Genomic DNA, 18750 nt, shown 5'->3' with positions numbered 1-18750 from the left:
ATAATGGGCATTGTCATGGGTTCTAGGTCTTCATCTGGATTCATGCAGGACATTGCTGTGGGATCCAGGCCCTTGGCTGAATATTCTGTGTCTTTAGTGTTGTGGACAGATATTCTATACTGTCTATGTTTAACTCCAGGTGATCATCATAAAATAATATTATAAATTCTGTGTCCTCATTCTAATTGTTCTCCTCACAACTCCTGACTACAGCACACATGAATGTGTGCTTATGGCTATGTATGTTTGTATATTTACATGTGTATGTATGTGGCTGTGCATGTGTGTGTGTGGCTGTGTGTGTGTGGTGCTGTGTGTGCATATAGGGGGCTGTGTGTGCGTGGCTGTGTGTATGCACAGATGAGAGTGTAGAGGGCTCTCTGTCTGCTTCTCCTGCAGCTCCTCCCATCCCAGGCAGGATCTTGAATTCACTGCACACGCCCTGTGGATGACTGGGTCCCTGCAGCAGGTACAGTGGGAGCTCTGTTCCCCAGTCCTGCCCCCTGCTCAGAGTGCCAATGCTGCACTGACTGCCAAGGTGGACCTGGCCTCACAGGTGAGCAGGGCCATGCTGGCAGCTCCCAAACCACTACGAGGTGAGTCCAAGCCCAAGCCTTGTCACAGGGAGCACTTGTGGTGACCCACAGCCCAGAGAGGAAGAGCGGCCTCTCCTGTCACCTACTGCCTCCTAGTCACAAACCAGGACAGGAAGGGAGTGAGCAGGACCCAGCACCACCCCTCCCTGCGGACAGCTCATCTCTGATGGCCCTGGAGTCTGCAGCCCAGCAGCAGCCTCAGGGCCTGGCCCACCTCTGTCTCCTCCCATGGGGTTCTCCCGTCTCCAGGCCTGGACCAGAAGGGATAAGGGGCGCAAGGGAAAGGCAGACAGAGACAGGAGATGCTGAAGATAAAGGAGAGAGGTGGCTGGAGGGACACTTGCCCTCTGGGGACCAGCAGGAGGCAGGAGGCCATTCCAGCCAGAGTGAGGGGCGCAGAGCTCTTTGCCTTTGCAGGGTGTCTTGGGGAACCTGGGCACCCTGCCCTGGGCCGCGTGGCCTGGGAGTGATGTTGGCAGAGGCTGCCTCTCCATTCTCTGGCTTTATCTTCCTGACACATTGAAGCCATCAGGCCCAGTTGGGCTGCAGCCTTTCCTCCAGCAGGGAGCAGACTGCCCTCCAGGCCCCTCACTCCAGGCAGGGAGGGCCGCCCCCCCCAAGTCCTGCTCACCTTCCTCCTCTTCATCTAGCCCCTTCCACTGCCCCTCACTCTACCCTTGTCCCGAGAGGGGAATTTGTGTCTACGCTGCCAAAACAGAATTTGGGAGGGGGCCCAGAACCGAGCTGCTCCATCAAAGCAGCAAGCATATTCTTCAGTGCCGCGTGTTCTGGGGAAGCCAAATCAAAGGCAAACCCTGAATTCCTCTTGCTCACGGCCAATAAAAACCTTGCTTCAGAGCCGGCTTCCTTTGCTGAAATCAGATATCCCAGTAATAAACAAGTCCAAGAGGCAGGGGCGAGCTCTCACTTCTTTCTGCTGATTAGTTTTTCTTCCTTTAAAAAAATAAAAGATGCCGGTCCCGGAAACTTGAGTGGAGCTGCCGCCCTGGCCGCCCTGCCAGCCCCAGCCCTGCAGAGTCTTGCTCTGGGCTCCTCCCACATGCTGCCCAGCTCCTCTCCAACATGTCGGGGGTGCTGGGAGAGAGACCCCCAGGGCCTGCTGAGAGCTGCACCCCTTAAAGGCTGTGGGCCATCAGCAATGGGAAAGCCAACTGAGGACAAACATTCCGCTCCAATGCAGTGGGTTTCAGTGGGTTTCTGGGGTGCTGCAGATGGAACCCAGGGCCCTTCATGCATGCTGGCAGGTGCTGTGAGTTCTCAATTTGAAAAGCCAGATGGGGCAGATTCTGAGACAGACAACCCGGGTATCTTGTTTCTTGGAGCTCCCTTGGCTCTGCATGGCACCTCTCCTGGGGAGACCCCCTTCTGATCCTTGTCTGAACTCCAACAAAGGCATCCCCTCACATGGCCTGCTTCCAGGAGTGTCCTGCCCTGACATGCTGACATCGTTCCTCTTCTCCTGCAAATCGGTTTTTAAGTGACTTTGCTGTCAGAAGACGCTAGTCTGTTTGTTTTTCCTCTGACACTGTCTCTCCAGAGAGTTTCTGGTCAGGAGAATTATGTTGAGGCTGCAACATTGAGAGAGAGCTGTGCCTAATGGGGAACAGACGGACAAGACACCTTTCATGTCCAGCCAAGTTTCTTTTCCCTCCTCTTTCTCTCTCCCAACTTCTCATCTTCCCTTTCTGACTTCAAAGTTGGCCCAGGGCTGTGCTTGTTTCTTCAGACATCTGCTGAATAAGGTCACACATTGATTGTATTTTGGAGATTGGCAGCCCGGTCAAGCTCCGCTCTGAACAGGAGCCTAACGCTGCTCCTCAGTGGCTGGGTGGGGACAGACTCCAATGTGCAGCTGGCACAGGGGGATTCCAGCTTGTGAGCGTGACCAGGGCCATCTGAGGAGCACTCCAGCACACAGAGAGGCATCTGCTTCCTGGACATTCCAAAGCTCACGAGCCAGAGCTCATGAGATGCATTTTAAATACAAAAAAGATGTCAAAATCTCTCTTTCCCTCCCCATCACGTGCCACTGCAGCTGATACATGCCAGACTTTTGCTTTTTTCTGGTCCTGGGGATGGAACTCAGGGTGGGGGAGCTCTACCACTGAGCTACATATCCAGCCCCCTGCCCCTTGCCTTTCAGACAGGGGCTCTCTATGTAGTTCAGATATCACTGAATTTGTGACCCTCCTGCCTCAGCCTCCTAAGTAGCTGGGATTATAGGTATGAGCCCTTGCTGTTGGCTTGTCTCAGACTTTATAAAATGAAGTGTCAGCTCTGAGGTTCCTTAGGACCTCACAATGATTATAGGAGAGGAACTTGAATGTAAGGACCCCGTGAATGGCTGTTTGGTCACACATAGCCCTAGTGTACACTTGTACAAACTGCAGGGGGGGGAAAAGAAAGTCCTCTTCTTTTGCGTTGTGGGAGTAGCTCAGTGGCAGAGTACTTACCTAGCAAATGCAGGATCCTGGTTTCCATCCCCAGAATCACTACAAAAGGACAAAAAGTCCTTTTCTTCACCTAGGTCCTCCATGAGGGAGGGCGGATTTGTAGGAGGTTGGGACCATAGGACAATGGCTCACAGCCTCCCGTCCTTAGTCAGGAGGCTGATGTAACAGCACCCAGCCAACAGTAGCCACTGCACCACTGAGTGCCCCGCCTGCCCCGCAGCTCACGGCCCACCCCCTCTGAAGCTTTGGGAGGCAGTGAGCTTTCCTTGTTTTCCAAGGACAAGGATGTCTTGGGCTTGCAGACTGTCCCAGTCCGCCTTGTTCCTCCATATCTGGCCTGCAGCAGCAGCAGAACTGGTGGCTGGTGCAGGCTGGGAGGCAGGGCTGGTGGGACAGCTTGAACCTGGAGGAGGGACTTCTGCCAGGGAGCTGGAGGGCAGAAGGGAGGGAGGCTCAGCCCACTCACCCCAGCTTTCAGTGGTGTAGTTGTCTCCTTCTGTCTTGCCCCTGTTGGTGGTGGTTTCTGTTTGTCCTACATTAAGAGGGGTAAGTTCTCAACTACCACAGTCACCTAAGCAGGCGCATTGCTTTCACAGCAACAGCAGCGTGGCTCTCCCCTGAGGTGCGAGCTGAGCTGAGGGGTGCAGGCTTATTGAGTGGGGCTGGGCTGCAACTTGAGCTGGAGTGCATGCCCAGCATGAGTGTGAACTTGAGTCCACTCAGCGTGACAAGGCAGAGCCCACATCTTTTAGTGACTGACCCGTGGCCTGGAGGCAGTGCTCAGTTACTTCTTGCCCTGTTACCGGCTTGCTCTGACTGACTTCACAAGGTCTCAGTGCCCTGGTCACGAAGGCGTCGGGCTAAATCTCAAATTCTCCACCAGCTGTCATGCAATTAAAGTGGAAGAATACAGGGGAGAGCGCTGACGGGTCTCCGAGGGGCCAGCATGATCTGAGGCAGAGGTCACTTTAAGCACCGTGGGCCCCCCAGGGCTGAAGCATGGTGGGGCAGTCTCCCTAGCACCCAGAACAAATGGAAGACCTCACCCAATCTGTGAGGGACTTCCCGAGAGAAGAGGCCCTGCTGGATGGCTGGGGGTGGGTGTCCACACCCGAGGCAGTCTCCAGGCAGATGAGGACCTGGGCCATTAACAGAAAAGATGCTTGGCCATGTAGTGGGACTTACCCAGGACAGCGTGCTGTGGAGGCTCAGGACACTGCTGGGCGCTCACTGTTTTGACAAAAAACAGAGCAATCCACACTGGCTGCCTGTTGTGCATGACAAAACGTCACAGGCTAGGAGTGGTGGCTCTTATCTGTCCTGTCGGTTACTTTCAAGCCTGAGGCAGATCACAAGCTTGAGTCTAGCCTGGGCAGGTTGTGAGAGCTTATCTTAAAATTAACACAGAACACAACAAAAAAGATCAAAAAAGGAGTGTCCCAACCTGGCTGCATTTTCCTGCCACAGGATCCCTGTCCTATGTGGATAGGCAGGAGAGGGAGGCCCATGTCACTCCCTGATCCAGCTCCTTGGCTGGGTGCTTCCTGTTTTTTGTCCTTGTTTTTTGGTACCGGGGATTGAACTCACCACTTCATGCTTGCCAGGCAGATGCTTCTGTCTGCTAAGCTAAATCCCCAGCCCACGCCTCCTGCTTTTAATCTACAGGCACAGGCTAGGGACATCTTTTAGGGCTCAGATAATCTCACTTCTCCTGAAGGGTTCCAGCTTCCTTTGGACCCTTAGCCAGAGAATCAAGCAGCTGAGAGCACCTTGAACTTCTGCCAATGAGCTGTCACTCGGGAAGCTCCTTCTGCCTGGAAAGAGGGAGCAGGACTAACAGAGCAGAGGGCCTTGGGTGTGTGTGTGTGTGTTGCCCATCAGGCCAGCACCTGCCCTTCAGGTTAGCCAATGTTGCCACCTAGAGGCAATTTAGAGTTCCCCACTGCAAGACGGAGCCTCTTCATTTTGGTAATTTCTGCAACATAAAGATTTCATTTTCTTGCCCTATGTTTTGGTTACTTTTCTCTGGCTGCTGAAACAAACACCTGACACCCAAAGTTACGGAGGAAACAGTTTATTTAGCTCACAGTCTGTGGAAGCTTCAGTCCATTATTAGCTGGCTGCAAGGCAGAGTGGCATGGCACAGGGGCAACTCTTCAAGGCAGCAGCCAGAAACAGCAGCCAGAGCAAAAGCTGGGGGAACAGGGCTCTCTTCCTCCCTTATGTTGTACACAAGGGCCCCCAAGACCCACCAGGGCAAGTATAGCACTCCCAAATTCTAAGTGCACAGAATATTTACAAAGTAAGGATCCTGGCTCCTTGCTGTGATGAGTCTCTTTGTTAAATTTCTAAACTTCTCAAGTTGACACTGCATCAACCATAACACCTTAGAAGTTTCGAATCCTTTTCCATCCAGAGTATGGCTTTGGCCATGCGGCCCAAGGGAAGCCCTGCTCCAAGCTGGACTGGAGGACACCAGGCGCTGGGGCTTGGTCACCTGCTGCTGGTTCTGATGCTGCCCTGTGTTCACTCACTACACCAGGTCATAGAAAATAAATCTTTTAATTGCTCTCTAGTTGGCACAGATTGGTATAATTCACACTCACATTTTATTTAATAGACTCTGAAATATCACACCACAGCTCTGAAACAGGAATCATAACGGTGTTTTTACAAAATTACATTCAGCAGTAGTGTCAGGTTCTCACGGTTGTTTCATAAAATTAAAGACTTCGGCTTGAATAAGAGGAAAAGCTATCTGGAAAACAGCAGCTTGCATGGAAGCTGTCAACTTGGGAGTGTTGTGCTTCCTGATTTTTGAAGCTCTTGCTATTGTATTAATCAGTAATCAAGAACAACCATGGAACTGGCCGATTGCACAGAGGTTGTGCCTATCTGCAAAGTGCTCCTCAGGTGTCTGGTTGCTGAGGAGGGACGCGATTTTATAGGCTTTTGCTAAGTCACCAGAAAGGGGGCTTCCAGAGGAGGGAGGCATCACACCATTCCAGTCCCATCACAGTGGGACCCCAGGGAAGAGTTCTAAGCCTCTTCTCTTAGGGAGGGTGTCAGGAAGGCCTAAGTCCTATTTACAGTTACCCTAAAATTTCAGAGTCACAGTGGTGACAAAACTGTTGCCAGTAACAGTCTGTGTGTAGAGCTGTCATTTGAGTCCTGGCTGGAGGTTACTGATGGCCCCTCGGCAGCAGGGAACTTCCCCTGTGTGCTGGGGATGGAAATCACCTTGCTTCAGGGTGGCAAAGGCGACCATCGTGGGGAATCTCCCACAGGCGGGGATGAGCAGCAGGGAAGATGATGGGCACAGCAGCCCGTACTCCAACCTGGGGAAGGTATTCGGGACTCGAGCAGTGTTCCTGTGCCGAATTCAATTACAGGACACGATTCCTGGCTACTGATTTGACATCTGTTTCTGCAGAAGAGTCTGGATTCTCAAACTTGATGCAAAGCCACTGTCTGCAGCAGGCTTCCTATGTCATGGCTCCAGCTGACACCTGTGACTGTTCACGGCTGTCCAGGTCCCAGCAGGGCACAGGTGGGCCATCATGATGAACACTTCACTTGTGCACAGCGATCGCCTCAGCTCAGTGCCCCTGCGTTGCCTCTGCGGGGGCCTCTGGCTCTGCTGTGGTCTCCTCCCTCAAGGGTTTCTTGGAGTAGTCCCGCTCTCCAAAAATAGTGGTCCCTACTCGGACGTTTGTGGATCCAAGCTCAATCTGCAGGCAAGAGGAGAAAGTGTCAAGTGCCAGCTGCCTGGCACCTCTCACATTCTGAGGGCAGAGTCAGGCTCTGTGAGACGCAGTGAGTATCTCTCCAGCGGCGTCTGTGAGGACAGCTGAGGGCTGCAGTTCCTTGGGGAGGGACAGGTCCCAGGGGCGCCCAGAGAACAGCAGTTCTCCCTTGGCTTCTGCAGGGGCAGGGAGCTCGAGAATTCCACAAACAGGGTAGGGGGGCAATGCTAACAACACAGGACATGGGATTGGGGTGGGGTACCAGGGATGTTGGCCATCATGGGTGTGGGGGACACAGCCACACAGCCACACAGGGAAAAGCTGTTTCATGGCCCATGTGGCTTCTTAATGCACCATGGTCAGGCAGAGGACAAAGCTCCTTAGAATTATCTGAGCACAGGATCTGGTTGTGTTTAACTTATAAACACAAGAATTTTTATACTGTTTTAGTAGGACACTTTTCCAAGAATGCAAATTTATACTTCAATTTTTGACACCAGTGTGGTAACATATACCTGTAATACCTGCGTTTTGGGAGGCTGAGATAGGACAGTTGTAAATTTGAGCCCAGTTTGTGTAACTTAGTGAGGCTGTATGTCAAAGACAAAAGAGAAAAAGGGCTGGGGATGTAGCTCAGTGTGAAGGCTTTGGGCTCAAAAAATGCCAAAAAAAAAAAAAAAAAAAAAAAAAAAAAAGACCAAAAACCAAACACACAAAAAAAACCTTTGGTTTTGGCGCTTTATGGAATTATTTGCTATTCTAGGAAGTCAGGTATGAGAGTTGCCAGTAAGCCCTGCTATCCAATTCTGCACAGAACTGCTGTATCCACGGTGAATCTACACGTGAGATCAATTGGTCACATCTGTGCCCTGGCATTTATGTAACCCAATGCCTTTGTGAAGTCTAACTTGACTTCTTGCTCTCTGTCTTTAGTTAGGGAACTGAACCCAGGCTTTGCACATGCTAGGGTTGTGCCTTGCTACTGAGCCACAGTCACAGACAATAGCTTATTTTCTAATTTCCCTTTAGATGACACTTAGGAATTACACTGTTTCTAAAAATTAGGTGTCAGACCCAGCATATTGGCACGTGCCTGTAATCCTAGCACCCACGTGGCTGAGGCAGAAAGATCACTACAAGTCCATGGCCAGCACAGGCTACATAAGCAAGTTCAAGGCCAGTCTGAACAGTGAGACCCTGTCTCAGAAAGACAAAAAACAAAAAACAACAAAACAAAACAAAACAAAACAAAAAAAGATAGAGAAGGGGAGAAATGTCAGAATAGAGAACCACTGTGCCTGGGACCCCCTATTGCTCTCTGATGAGCATTTTCAAAGATTTTTCCAGGAAAAACCTATTCTTACCAGCTGTGGTAGGGTACACCTGTCCCAGCTAGTTTTTATTTGTTTTATTAGGTTCACTAAGTAATCCACGCTGGTCCAAACTCAAGATCCTCCTACCTTAGCCTCTCTCATGTAGGAACCACAGGTGTATGCCCCACGCCTGGCTAATTCCAGCTGCTCAGGAGGGCAGGGTGGGAGGATCATGAGTTTGAGGCCAGCATGGTTAACTTGGGGGGACCCTATCTCTGACAAAATGAAAGAACTGGCCAAAGCCTGTTCCTGCTTTAGCCTCTGGCCCCTCATTGCAGAGGGACACTCACCGCGTGCTGGAAGTCCCCGGACATGCCCATGCTCAGTTCCACCTGCTCGGTGGGAATGCGCAGCTTTTCACACAGCTCTGCACGCAGGGACCGCAGCATCTGATGGGAACAGGAGGGGGACAACACCTGCTTTACCCCTGCCTTCTTCCTTGCCTGGAGGTCGTCAGACACACAGACCTTGGACACGGAGTCCATGCTCATGAGGGGAGGCCTGCACAGGTTGCCAGAGGGCACTGTAAGGGTGTTAGCGAAGTCCTCAGCTCCCAAGGAAACTATCAGGACCGGGCTTGGCCCGTTATGTGCGCAGCCCTGGGTTCAAGCCCTAGCACCAGAAATGAAACAAAACACAACAGTGAAACTCAGTCATTAGAGAGGGAGAAAGCTCATTCTGAAAAATTTTCTTAGCCAAATTCAAACTGAGCTGAAAAAGATTTGCTGGGGTTTGGAAACCTGCTCTTCTCCTTCCCTCATGCGGAGATGTTGGCTCTAATACCAGACAGGCAACATCTGGGGTGCTGAGTTAGCGCAGTGCCCAGCCCTGCGATGGCAGTGGCCGTGACGCTTCTGCTTGCTTTTCCTTGTGGTGCCGAGGATGCGAGCTGAGCAGGGTCTCATGTGCGCCAAGTACGCACTGCCATCGCTGCTCAGGCCCCAGGATACTTGTTTTGCATGTCAAAAATCCCCTCCCCCAGGCTACTCCCTACTCCCCCACTGCAGCCCCAGTACCTGGAAGTCTGGATTTGGTCCTTGACTGAGATCGTGGCTGAAGCTTCCTATGGTCATCAGCCCCACGAACTCCAGGCTGGGGCACTTGGCAGTCAGGTGTTCCACCAGGGCTATCATCTCTGAGGGGGGAAGGCCATGTTTACCTGCATAAAAGAAACAGAGATGGGGATGCCCAGATGGCCTCAATGGCCTGAGGGTGTTTCCGGTCCTTCCCAGCCAACAGTGGAGGTGACACTAGCTGAAGACCCTGGGAAGCAAACCTTCACATTTTAAAGAGGAGGAACTTTCTATCTGGGGTCTTCTTTGGAAGGAGGCTTTCTAATCAGGTTCTAAACTTCTGTCTTAGCAACAGGGAAGCTGAACAATATATGCCTTCAGATAGACTCATTTATTTATTTTGCATTACTGGGGACTGAACCCAGCATGTCAGGCGTGCTAGGCAGGCACTCTACCACTGAGCCCCAGCCCCAGCCCTTCTACTCAGATTTTATTGTTTTGGCTTTTTGTGACAGTGTCTTATTAGGCAGACCAGGCTGGCACTGAACTCATGGTAATCTCCCTGCCTTAGCCTCCCAAGTGCTGGGATTACAGGCATGAATATTTCAGGATTTTAGATGAGAAGAGTTGAACAAGAGGGAAAAGAAAACCCCTTACATTTCCTGGGTTACCACCCTCCCCCAAGATTCAGTGTCAAAATCCCAGATGAATTGGGATTAATTTTTATTAATGGAACTACAAAAACTAAGGTATATATTAAATACTTCTGACTGCATTCACAAAGTTTAACTGAACTTGTTAATAGTGGGAGGGAATCAGCAGTGGGGACCACTTGTTATGTAGTTGTATGGATCATGGATTCTGTCCCACCCCTATTTATCAAATGGAAGTGCCAGGGAACATTCACTTCAATCACTAATTAGGGCAAGTTATAGCTAGTTACGAGGAAATGATGTAATGCAAATGATCTAGAGTCACTTTCCGATTCACAATGTAATGAGCTATAGCCCCGGCACGTGTGCTGCATCCTAAGAGCTTCTTGTTTAACATGGTAACTCTATGATAATGGTGTTGAACTTACGGCATGAGTGCTGCGGTGGGCTGTATCACTGAAAGCTTTAAAATGTTTGCCACCATTGCTTTATGAGGTTAAGGATCATAACACAGGGTCCAGTAGACCCAACCCTCACCTTTCTACTGTACAGTTTTACTTTAGCATAATAAGCTGTTTGTGCATCTCAGCACCTTTCCCTGAGGGATGCCCATTTGGTATGATAAATGGCAAGGTGTGTGCATATGTGCAAAAGTGGCAAAATGGAATTTTTACCCATATTATGCTACATTCTACTGGTTTTGCGTGTTAACCTGAGCATCACCGAGGGCTCAACAGACTCACAGCCACTCCAGGATTTTTTAAAAGTAAGTTTTCTTTTGATTTTTCTGGTAGAAATGGCCCAATTCAGTAGAATGACACATTAAAAACCAGATTTTCAAGTTTTGCAAGAAGTCAAAAGTGAATCATCAGGGGCTGGGGATTTAGCTCAGTGGCATAAGCACCTGCCTTGCAAGCAGGTGGTCGTGAGTTCAATCCCCGGTACCGATAAAAAGAAAAAAAAAAGTATAAAAAGTGAATCATCATATTACTCATGCATGGATGATGAAGCATGTATAGTAAAATGCCTTTGTAACAGAAGAGTGGTGTGGTTGTATGCTGCTGCTGTTGCTGCTGCTTTGACACTGGCCATGTGTGACAGTGAAATGGAGCAAGAACTGACTGACAGAGATACAGGAATACAAACCTCCTTGATTCAGAGGAGGAAGAAAAAAATAATGTGAGTACATGTTTGACTAGTTGAAATGTTGCAAAATGGCTACACAACCAGATGGAATGATTCCATGTTAGAACTAGGTCCAAAAGTACAGTGAATGTCTTGCCAAGGGTGAAACATATTCAGATAGAATGCCAGAACTGCCATTGAATGTTGGAAGTTTCAACAGATGAAATGCTAGAAGATGCGGTGAAACACACAAAGGCTGAAATGCAAGTAAAATGTTCAGTGTGCACCAGTAGCCATATTAAAAAATATATTTATTATGACAGCTCACTGTACTTAGCAGGGATTCCTCATGGTAACTGCAGGGATCTAAAAGACTTAAGGAAAAGTGATGGATAAAGATAGGGCATAAAAATTCATGCCCTTGTAGATGCAGACTTCTGCTTTCAGTTTATAGACATTTTTCCTGGAACTCAGTCACTAGGTACTTATTATATAACAAACCAAATGTTATTGTGAAGAGGTTTGTTTCTCCTCTCAAACCAACTGGAGTGTGACATGCAACTATTCGTTTACCAGTTTTTGACTGATGTTTCATTTGTTAACAGAGCATGAGTTTACCAGCACAGGAACTACATGAAGGAACAAAGCAGAACTTCCAAATGAAATGTTGCAATGTCAAAACAAAGAATTGCATAATACAATCTTTGGATTTCAGAAAGATATAACATTAGCCTTGTATATGGCAAAGAAAAACACATTGGTACTGCTGAAGTCACCATCTCACATGATAGGGAAATACTGACAGGGAAATTTTGACAAATGGAAGCCTGAGATAAAAACTTTCTACAACAAAACCAAAGATCGAGGTGACGTTGTTGATGAGTTATGCAGCAACTATGATGTCACTTGAAACACAGAGCACTGGCCAACGGTTCTGTTTCACTTGATCCTACACATGTGGGGAACACATGTTTGAACATAGTTTGATAGTTTACAAAGAAGGTAACAGTGCAAAATACCACAGAGAAACTTTCTTAGAGGAATGGGACTGAAATTCGTAAGAGAGCATTTATAGCAGAGGAAAAGCAAAATGTTTCCACCCAAGGAAAAATGCAAAAAAATTGTGGAGCACACTGGTGAGCAGAAGGTGAACAAATGTAGTAGCATCACAAAGACCTACAGTAGGAAAACTTATAAAAGGTGTCAACTGTGCCCTACAAGAAAGGACAGAAAAACAACATATATGTGCTAACACTGTAAGCAAAACTTGTGTATGGAGCATGTAGTTGTCACGTGTGAAGACCATCTTGGGTGTGACAGTTGAAGCAATCATTATTTTTGTTGGTAGACTTTTATTTGTATTTACATTGAAGTTCACAGAGGTTTTTATTTTTGTAAGCAAGTAAACAGCTGATGTGAAAATGCTGATGTCTATTCTAAGCACTCACTACCAATTTGATATTTTATTGACATCTTACTTCTTCGCTATGATACAATAGGAAGCTTCTGACAAACCAGGAAAAAAAGAGAGGTGCCAAGACGGCCACACAGGAAAGGAAGGCTAAGCCACGTGCTGTCAGCGTGGGATGTGTGCATGGAGCATGCAATTCGCATGTGAGAAGATGGCCCTTATTTTTGTGGTAGGGTTTTATTGGTATTTTTGTTGTAGTTCATGTAGGAATTTATTTCTCATGTTATCTTCTAGGTTTTGCAAGGAAGTACATAGCTGATCTGAAAATGGTTATTCTAAATGCACGATACATAGTAAGAATTTAGTATTTTACTGATATTTTGTTCCTATTAACTACAGACTGTATTATACAATAAGAACCTCCTGACAAAACAGTAAGAGATGGTGAGCGTGTCCTGCAGACAGGCCAGGAAAGCAGAACACATGTGCTGTCAGTGTAGGTGATGCGTGTGTGTGTTGTCATGTGTGCAGACAGCCTTCGGTGTGATAATTAAGGACTTTTTTTTCTAAAGTGCTATCAGTATTTTAATTGTAGTTCATATAAAAATTTGTGCTGTCTTTTTCAGACTTTGTATACCAAGAGAGTCGATGTTGAAAATTTTGACGTTTTTAAATAAACAGTAAATATTAAAAATTCAGTACTTCATTTTTTGATTTTTTTCCTGTACTTATTGTTTAATACAATAAAACTCATAAAATTAAAATTAACCTATCATCTGTAGAAATAGTCTAAAGGTATAAACATGGGTCCGACAGATCCATGCTTCTGCGCCTTTATGACTCAAGAAATGTTATTCTGGGGCTGGGGATTTAGCTCAGCGGCATAAGCGCCTGCCTTGCTAGCAGGCAGTCGTGAGTTCGATCCCTGGTACCGATAAAAAAGGAAAAAGACAAAAAAAAAAAAAAAGAAATGTTATTCTCCACGTTAAGTACTCTTACTAGCACCATCCTAAAGATGGAAACTGAGGCCCAGGGAGGCTAAGAATCTTTCCTGGGTCATATAACTAGGAATGCTGACCTGTGGTTTGGACCAGGCAGCCTGCTTCCAGGCCCTATCTGGGGTTTATTTTTTAAATCAGTACCGGAGATCGAACTCACGACCGCCTGCTTGCAAGGCAGGTGCTTATGCCGCTGAGCTAAATCCCCAGACCCCTCCAGGGCCTATTTGGAAAAGATGCCTATATGCCTAGGCTCTGATTTGGTACAATCAATCTTCATGCTAAGATTTGGTGAATACCGGTGCAAATACATGATCTTTACAAATTTCTTTCTTTTTTATTGCAAACTAGGCAAGTTATTTACCACTGAGCTACACTCCCAGTTTAAATGCTTATTCTTCACAAAATGATAGCGAGTGAGCTGGCAGAGTTCAGTGCTCCCGGCTCCGCCGGTACTGTCATGCTCAGTCCTTGCCATACCTGAAGCGGATTATGACGCCGCTGTCAGGGCAAGACAGGGAGCTGAAGAGACATTATCTAGGATGAAAGCGTCACAGTGCAAGCCCACGGTCAGTTCTTTCAAAGACCAGGCTCCTCCTCATGTTATCCTGCTACCCTACCCCACGCCGTGTACTACTAGGGCTTCTTCTGTTCTCTTCGACGGTAACACTAACATTTTAAGAAACAGTGTACCTGGCACTCTACAATTCCTTTTTGGAGTGATAATCACTTTTGGAGATATTCGGTAGATCAAAGTTATATTCCTTTCTTGATTCCTTTTCTTCCCAAAACTTAGATTTAACATCATGATATTTTACTAAGATATGACATCACAATGCATTAACTAAGATTTACACCAGGATGTATTCGCTAAGATGTAACACTAGCATCAATTAAGATACAATACCAGAGGGGCTGGGGATTTAGCTCAGCGGCATAAGCGCCTGCCTTGCAACCAGGCAGTCGTGAGTTCGATCTCCGGTACCGATAAAAAGTTAAAAAAAAAAAAAAAAAAAAAGATACAACACCAGGACCTATGCACTGAGACACAACGCTGGGATGCACCCACTAAGATACGACCCCAGGACGTACCCACAAGGATATGGAGACTGCCTGCATGCTGCTGCACTTCTAGATCATGCGGTCGCTAACGTAAAAGCCCGTGGCTTCTATCCACGACCTCACTTGTGAGATGTTTCCCTCGCCACTCTCCCTGTGCTGCAGCCACCTAAAGAGAAGAAACCAGCAGTCTAGGTCTCGTCACTTACTCTCCTCGCCACTGGTGTTAATCTGGACCATAACCTTTAACTTTTCAGGAGAACCTTTTTTCTGCCACGAGTTGTTGACTCTGTCTGCCAGCTTCACAGAATCCACTGTCTCCAGCATGAAGAGGTTGGGGACAGCTGTAAAGAGAAAGAGACAAGGTGTTATTCTTCATCTACCTTCCTGTGGCACATACACTGCAGGAAGTCTTTGACCTGCTAGTTAAGCCTTAGTTCTGCTAAGAGGACAAATGTGAGTTTTACTGGTATGAGTTCGGACGCTAACGATCCTTGTCCTATCAGCAAAGATGAACAGCGAAAGGGTAACACAGACACAAGGTGTGCAGAGGCTTCGAGAAGCTGGTAGTGGTGAGGCTCTCCCCAGCGGGCCTGCCCTGATGCACCTCAGTGCAAGACGAGAGAAACAGGTCAAGGTGCCACTGAAGAACTGGAAACCAGAGTGTTGCCGGTGCAGTATCTCCATGGCCTTAAACTCTCTGGGGTGGGGGTGTTCTCATGTGACCAGGACATCAGACTGACCCACACACTGAAACCTAAGTGAGACACTGAAGTTGTGAAAGTCGTCTTCTTTTTCAAAAATGCATGTGAGATGTAGTATCAGCCTTGCCTCAGATAAGGGACAATGGTGAGCCAGGTGTCACCAGTCCACATCTACTGAATGCTAACAGTTCCCAGGCAGGAGGCTTCATCTGTGCATCTGTGGGGACTGGACCCAGGGTCTTTGTACTGAAGTACATTTGTTTTTAAAGATAGGGTTTCATTAACTTGCTGAGTTGCCCAGGCTGGGCTTGAATGTGTGATCCCCTGCCTCAGCCTCCAAGAGTGCTGGGTTACAAGTGTGTGCCTTCACACCTGGCTTCACTGGTACTTAACAAAACTACAGCATCCCACACAGCGAATGATCATGGTTTCCTTATCTAGTCCCCTTTTATTCATCATTTTCTGCAGTACTGGGGAGCAGATAGTGCTCTGCCACTGAGCTGTATCATCATTCCTGTTTTTATTTTGTTTTAACACAGGGTCTCTCTGGCATGGATCTCTCAGTCCTCCTGCCTCAGCCCTCTGAGTATCCGGGGTTATGGGTCTGCACACTGCGCCCAGCTGCTGGTCCTCTGTTCATGGACCTGAGATGAGACTGTTTCCCTTTTCCTACAGGTAGAGTTTTGCTGTATTGCTGGGGCTCCTCTTAGACTCCTAAGTGCAAGTGATCCTCAGATCTCAGCCTCGAAAGTGCTGGAACTGCAGGACAGGCCACCGCCCCTGGCTTAGGGTGGTTCCTTTACAGAGCTCAGACACTGAGTTCTGTGCATATATGCGTATTTCTATAGAATAAATGAATTCTAGAATTGAAATTACAACCCAAGCAGGAAACGCAATTTAAGTTGTGTTAGATGTCACCAATCTGTTGTCCAGGAGACCCCACCTAACACTTTAAAGTCTTAGGCTCAATACTCAAAACAGTGGACATTAGCGGCCTTTTGTACTCTTTACAGAGTAAAGAGTAATCTGCTGAGTGAGAAGTAGGGTTGATTGTTTTGCAATTAAGGTTGAAACGTATTCATTTGATTACTGGCCTTTTATTTGTTTTTCTTTATAAATTTCCTGTTTAGTTTTAGTTCATCTTTTGCTTAAAAAAAAAAAAAAAAAAAAAAAAGATTTGTACTGAGGGTCAAGAATGCAATACCAAGTTGGACATGGTGGTGCATGCCTGTAATCTCAGCACTCAGTGGGGCTGATGTAGGAAGATTGCTGTGAGTTCAAAGCCAACCCGGGCTACTCAAGGCCAGCCTAAACTGCAGAGCAAGACCTTGTCTCAAAAAGAATGCAATACCACTTAACTATGTCTCAGCCCTATTTTATTTTTTTATTGTTGAGTCAGGGTCTTGCTGCATTGCCCAGGCGGTCCTTGAACTTGTACCCCCTCCTGCCTCACCCTCTCTAGTGCCAGGATTACAGTGTGCACCATCATGCCTGGCTTACTTTTATGTACTCTAGACATTAACTTCTTTCCCCCTTTTAAAATACCGTTTTTCTCCCAGTCTGTGATTTCCTTTGGCTTTGATATTCAGACAATTTTAATTTTTGTGTAATCAAACCTGAAAACTGTTTCTCTTATGGTTTCTAAATTTTGTCTTGGTCAGAAAAGCCTTTCCCTATATCTAAGAAAAAAAATAAAAATGTTGTACAATTTTTTTTTTTTGGTATCGGAGACTGAACTTATGTCCTCATGTTTGCCAAGCAGGTGCTTATGCTGCTGAACTAAATCCCTGGCCCTGTAATATTCTTATAGATTTATTTTTTTTTAATTTAATTTTCAAGTTAAGACTCTTTAGCTGGATCCATGGAATACCAGTTACAGTTCCCTTGCTTTAATAGTGGGGAGTAATTAACACTAAACCAACCTCTGCTCTGGTCAAACCAACTAATTTTAAAAGCAGCACCTAATAGATCAAACTGTGCTTAAAAGGGGCTGGGGATTTAGCTCAGTGGCATAAGCGCCTCTGCCTTGCAAGTGTGTGGTTGTGAGTTCGATCACTGGTACCAATAAAAAAGAAGAAGAAGGAAAAAAAAAACCTGTGCTCAAAATACTAGGTTCTAGAACAAAGTTCAAGGATACTTACAGGAATACAAATTAGCTAGCATTCAGCCAAAATTTGTGTAACACTATCATTTACAAAAATTAACAGGCATACAAAGTAGCAGTAAAATGTGAGGTATAGGACTTTTTTTTTCTGAAACAGGGTCTCACTGTGCAGTTCAGGCTGGCTTTCAGTGCATTATGTAGACAGGCTGGTCTGAACTCATGGCAATCCTCCCACCTCAGCCTCTGGAATGCTGGGATTACAGGAGTGAGCCACCATGCCCGGCTCAATATGATATATAATGAATAGTTAAATCAACCAATTGCAACTGATTAAGAACTGACAAAAATGAACAAATTAGCAAATAAGGACCTTAAAAGTTATAACTATGTTCCTTATTTTAAAAAAACCAGAGACACAGGAAATAGGAAAAAAGACTCAGATTAAACTTCTAGCTCAAAAATGGCAATGCATGAGATGACCAATCCAATGACAGGGCTAACAGCAAATTGATGGCCACAAGAAGAATCAGTTGACCTGAAGAAATTACCCAAAAGGAAACCCAGGAAAACATTACAGCAACAACCAGCAACAGAGAACCGTGGGCACCTCAAGCAGCCTAAGGGAGGTTGGAGCTGCGGGGAAAGTGGGAAAGGAGCAAATGGGAAACAACTTTTCCATAATTTTCTTAAAAACAAAACAAAACAAACAAACAGAATACACCAAACCTACTGACCCAAGAATTGCAACAAACTCCAAGCATAGGAAATGTGAAGATCACAGTAAAGCTCGTCGTAATTAAGTTGCTCAAAACTAGTGATACTGGGGGAATCTTTTCTTTGGTGTGGGGGATGGAACTCCAGACCTTGTGCTTGTCAGGCAGGCACTCAGTGGTAGACCCACTGAGCTAAATCCCCAGTCCCAATTTATGCTGTGTTTTTTTGTACTAGGAATCGAATTCACAACCTCACGCTTGCCACGCAGGTGCTATACTGCTGAGCTACATCCCCGGCTCCCAATAATGGAGAAGTCTTGAAACTAGCCACAGGGAGGGAACACATTATGTACAGAGGGACAAAGGGAAGCATGACATCAGATTCCTCATTGTAACAGAGCACGTAAAGCCATGGTGGGACAACATTCCTTTTGTTTATCTGTTCTGAGATAGGGTCTTACTGCATGGAGTCCCAGCTGGCCTTGAACTTGTGACCATCCTGCCTCAGCTCCAAGAACGTTAGGATTATAGGCATGCACTATGAAACAACATCTTTAAAGTACTGAAAGGAAAAAATTAGTTAAATCTAGAATTCTATAGTCAGAAAAAATATTTTTTAACTTAAAGGTGAAGGTATACAAAAACTTATGGGAAGCCAGGTGTAGTAGCACGTGCCTTTAATCTCAGCACTCTGGGAGGCTGAGGCAGGACTGCAAGTGTGAGCCCTGCTGGGCAACTGAGGGAGACCCTGTCTCAAAAAAGGCTTGGCGATGCTGCTCAA

At 46.8% G+C, this 18750-nt stretch overlaps 1 protein-coding gene across 1 annotated transcript in view; it reads right to left on the bottom strand.

Annotated features, from left to right (window-relative positions):
- Nucleotides 1–5128: 5128 nt before the first annotated feature.
- Plpbp (pyridoxal phosphate binding protein) overlaps nucleotides 5129–18750 on the bottom strand; it is a 27139-nt gene continuing 13517 nt past the window's right edge. The window contains exons 5-8 of the mRNA XM_005000423.4: nucleotides 14658–14792; nucleotides 9206–9348; nucleotides 8480–8578; nucleotides 5129–6801 (exon numbers count right to left, since the gene is read on the bottom strand). Of these exons, the coding sequence (XP_005000480.1) occupies nucleotides 6670–6801; nucleotides 8480–8578; nucleotides 9206–9348; nucleotides 14658–14792 (509 nt within the window). The 3' untranslated portion in view covers nucleotides 5129–6669. The remainder of the gene's footprint in view (nucleotides 6802–8479; nucleotides 8579–9205; nucleotides 9349–14657; nucleotides 14793–18750) is intronic.

Source organism: Cavia porcellus, unplaced genomic scaffold (genome assembly GCF_034190915.1).
Source record: "Cavia porcellus strain 051 isolate PalLab524CR breed Dunkin Hartley unplaced genomic scaffold, mCavPor4.1 scaffold_29, whole genome shotgun sequence".
Lineage (NCBI taxonomy): Eukaryota > Metazoa > Chordata > Mammalia > Rodentia > Caviidae > Cavia > Cavia porcellus.
Note: the sequence above shows the minus strand (reverse complement) of the source record. Positions and strands in the feature narration are given on the sequence as shown.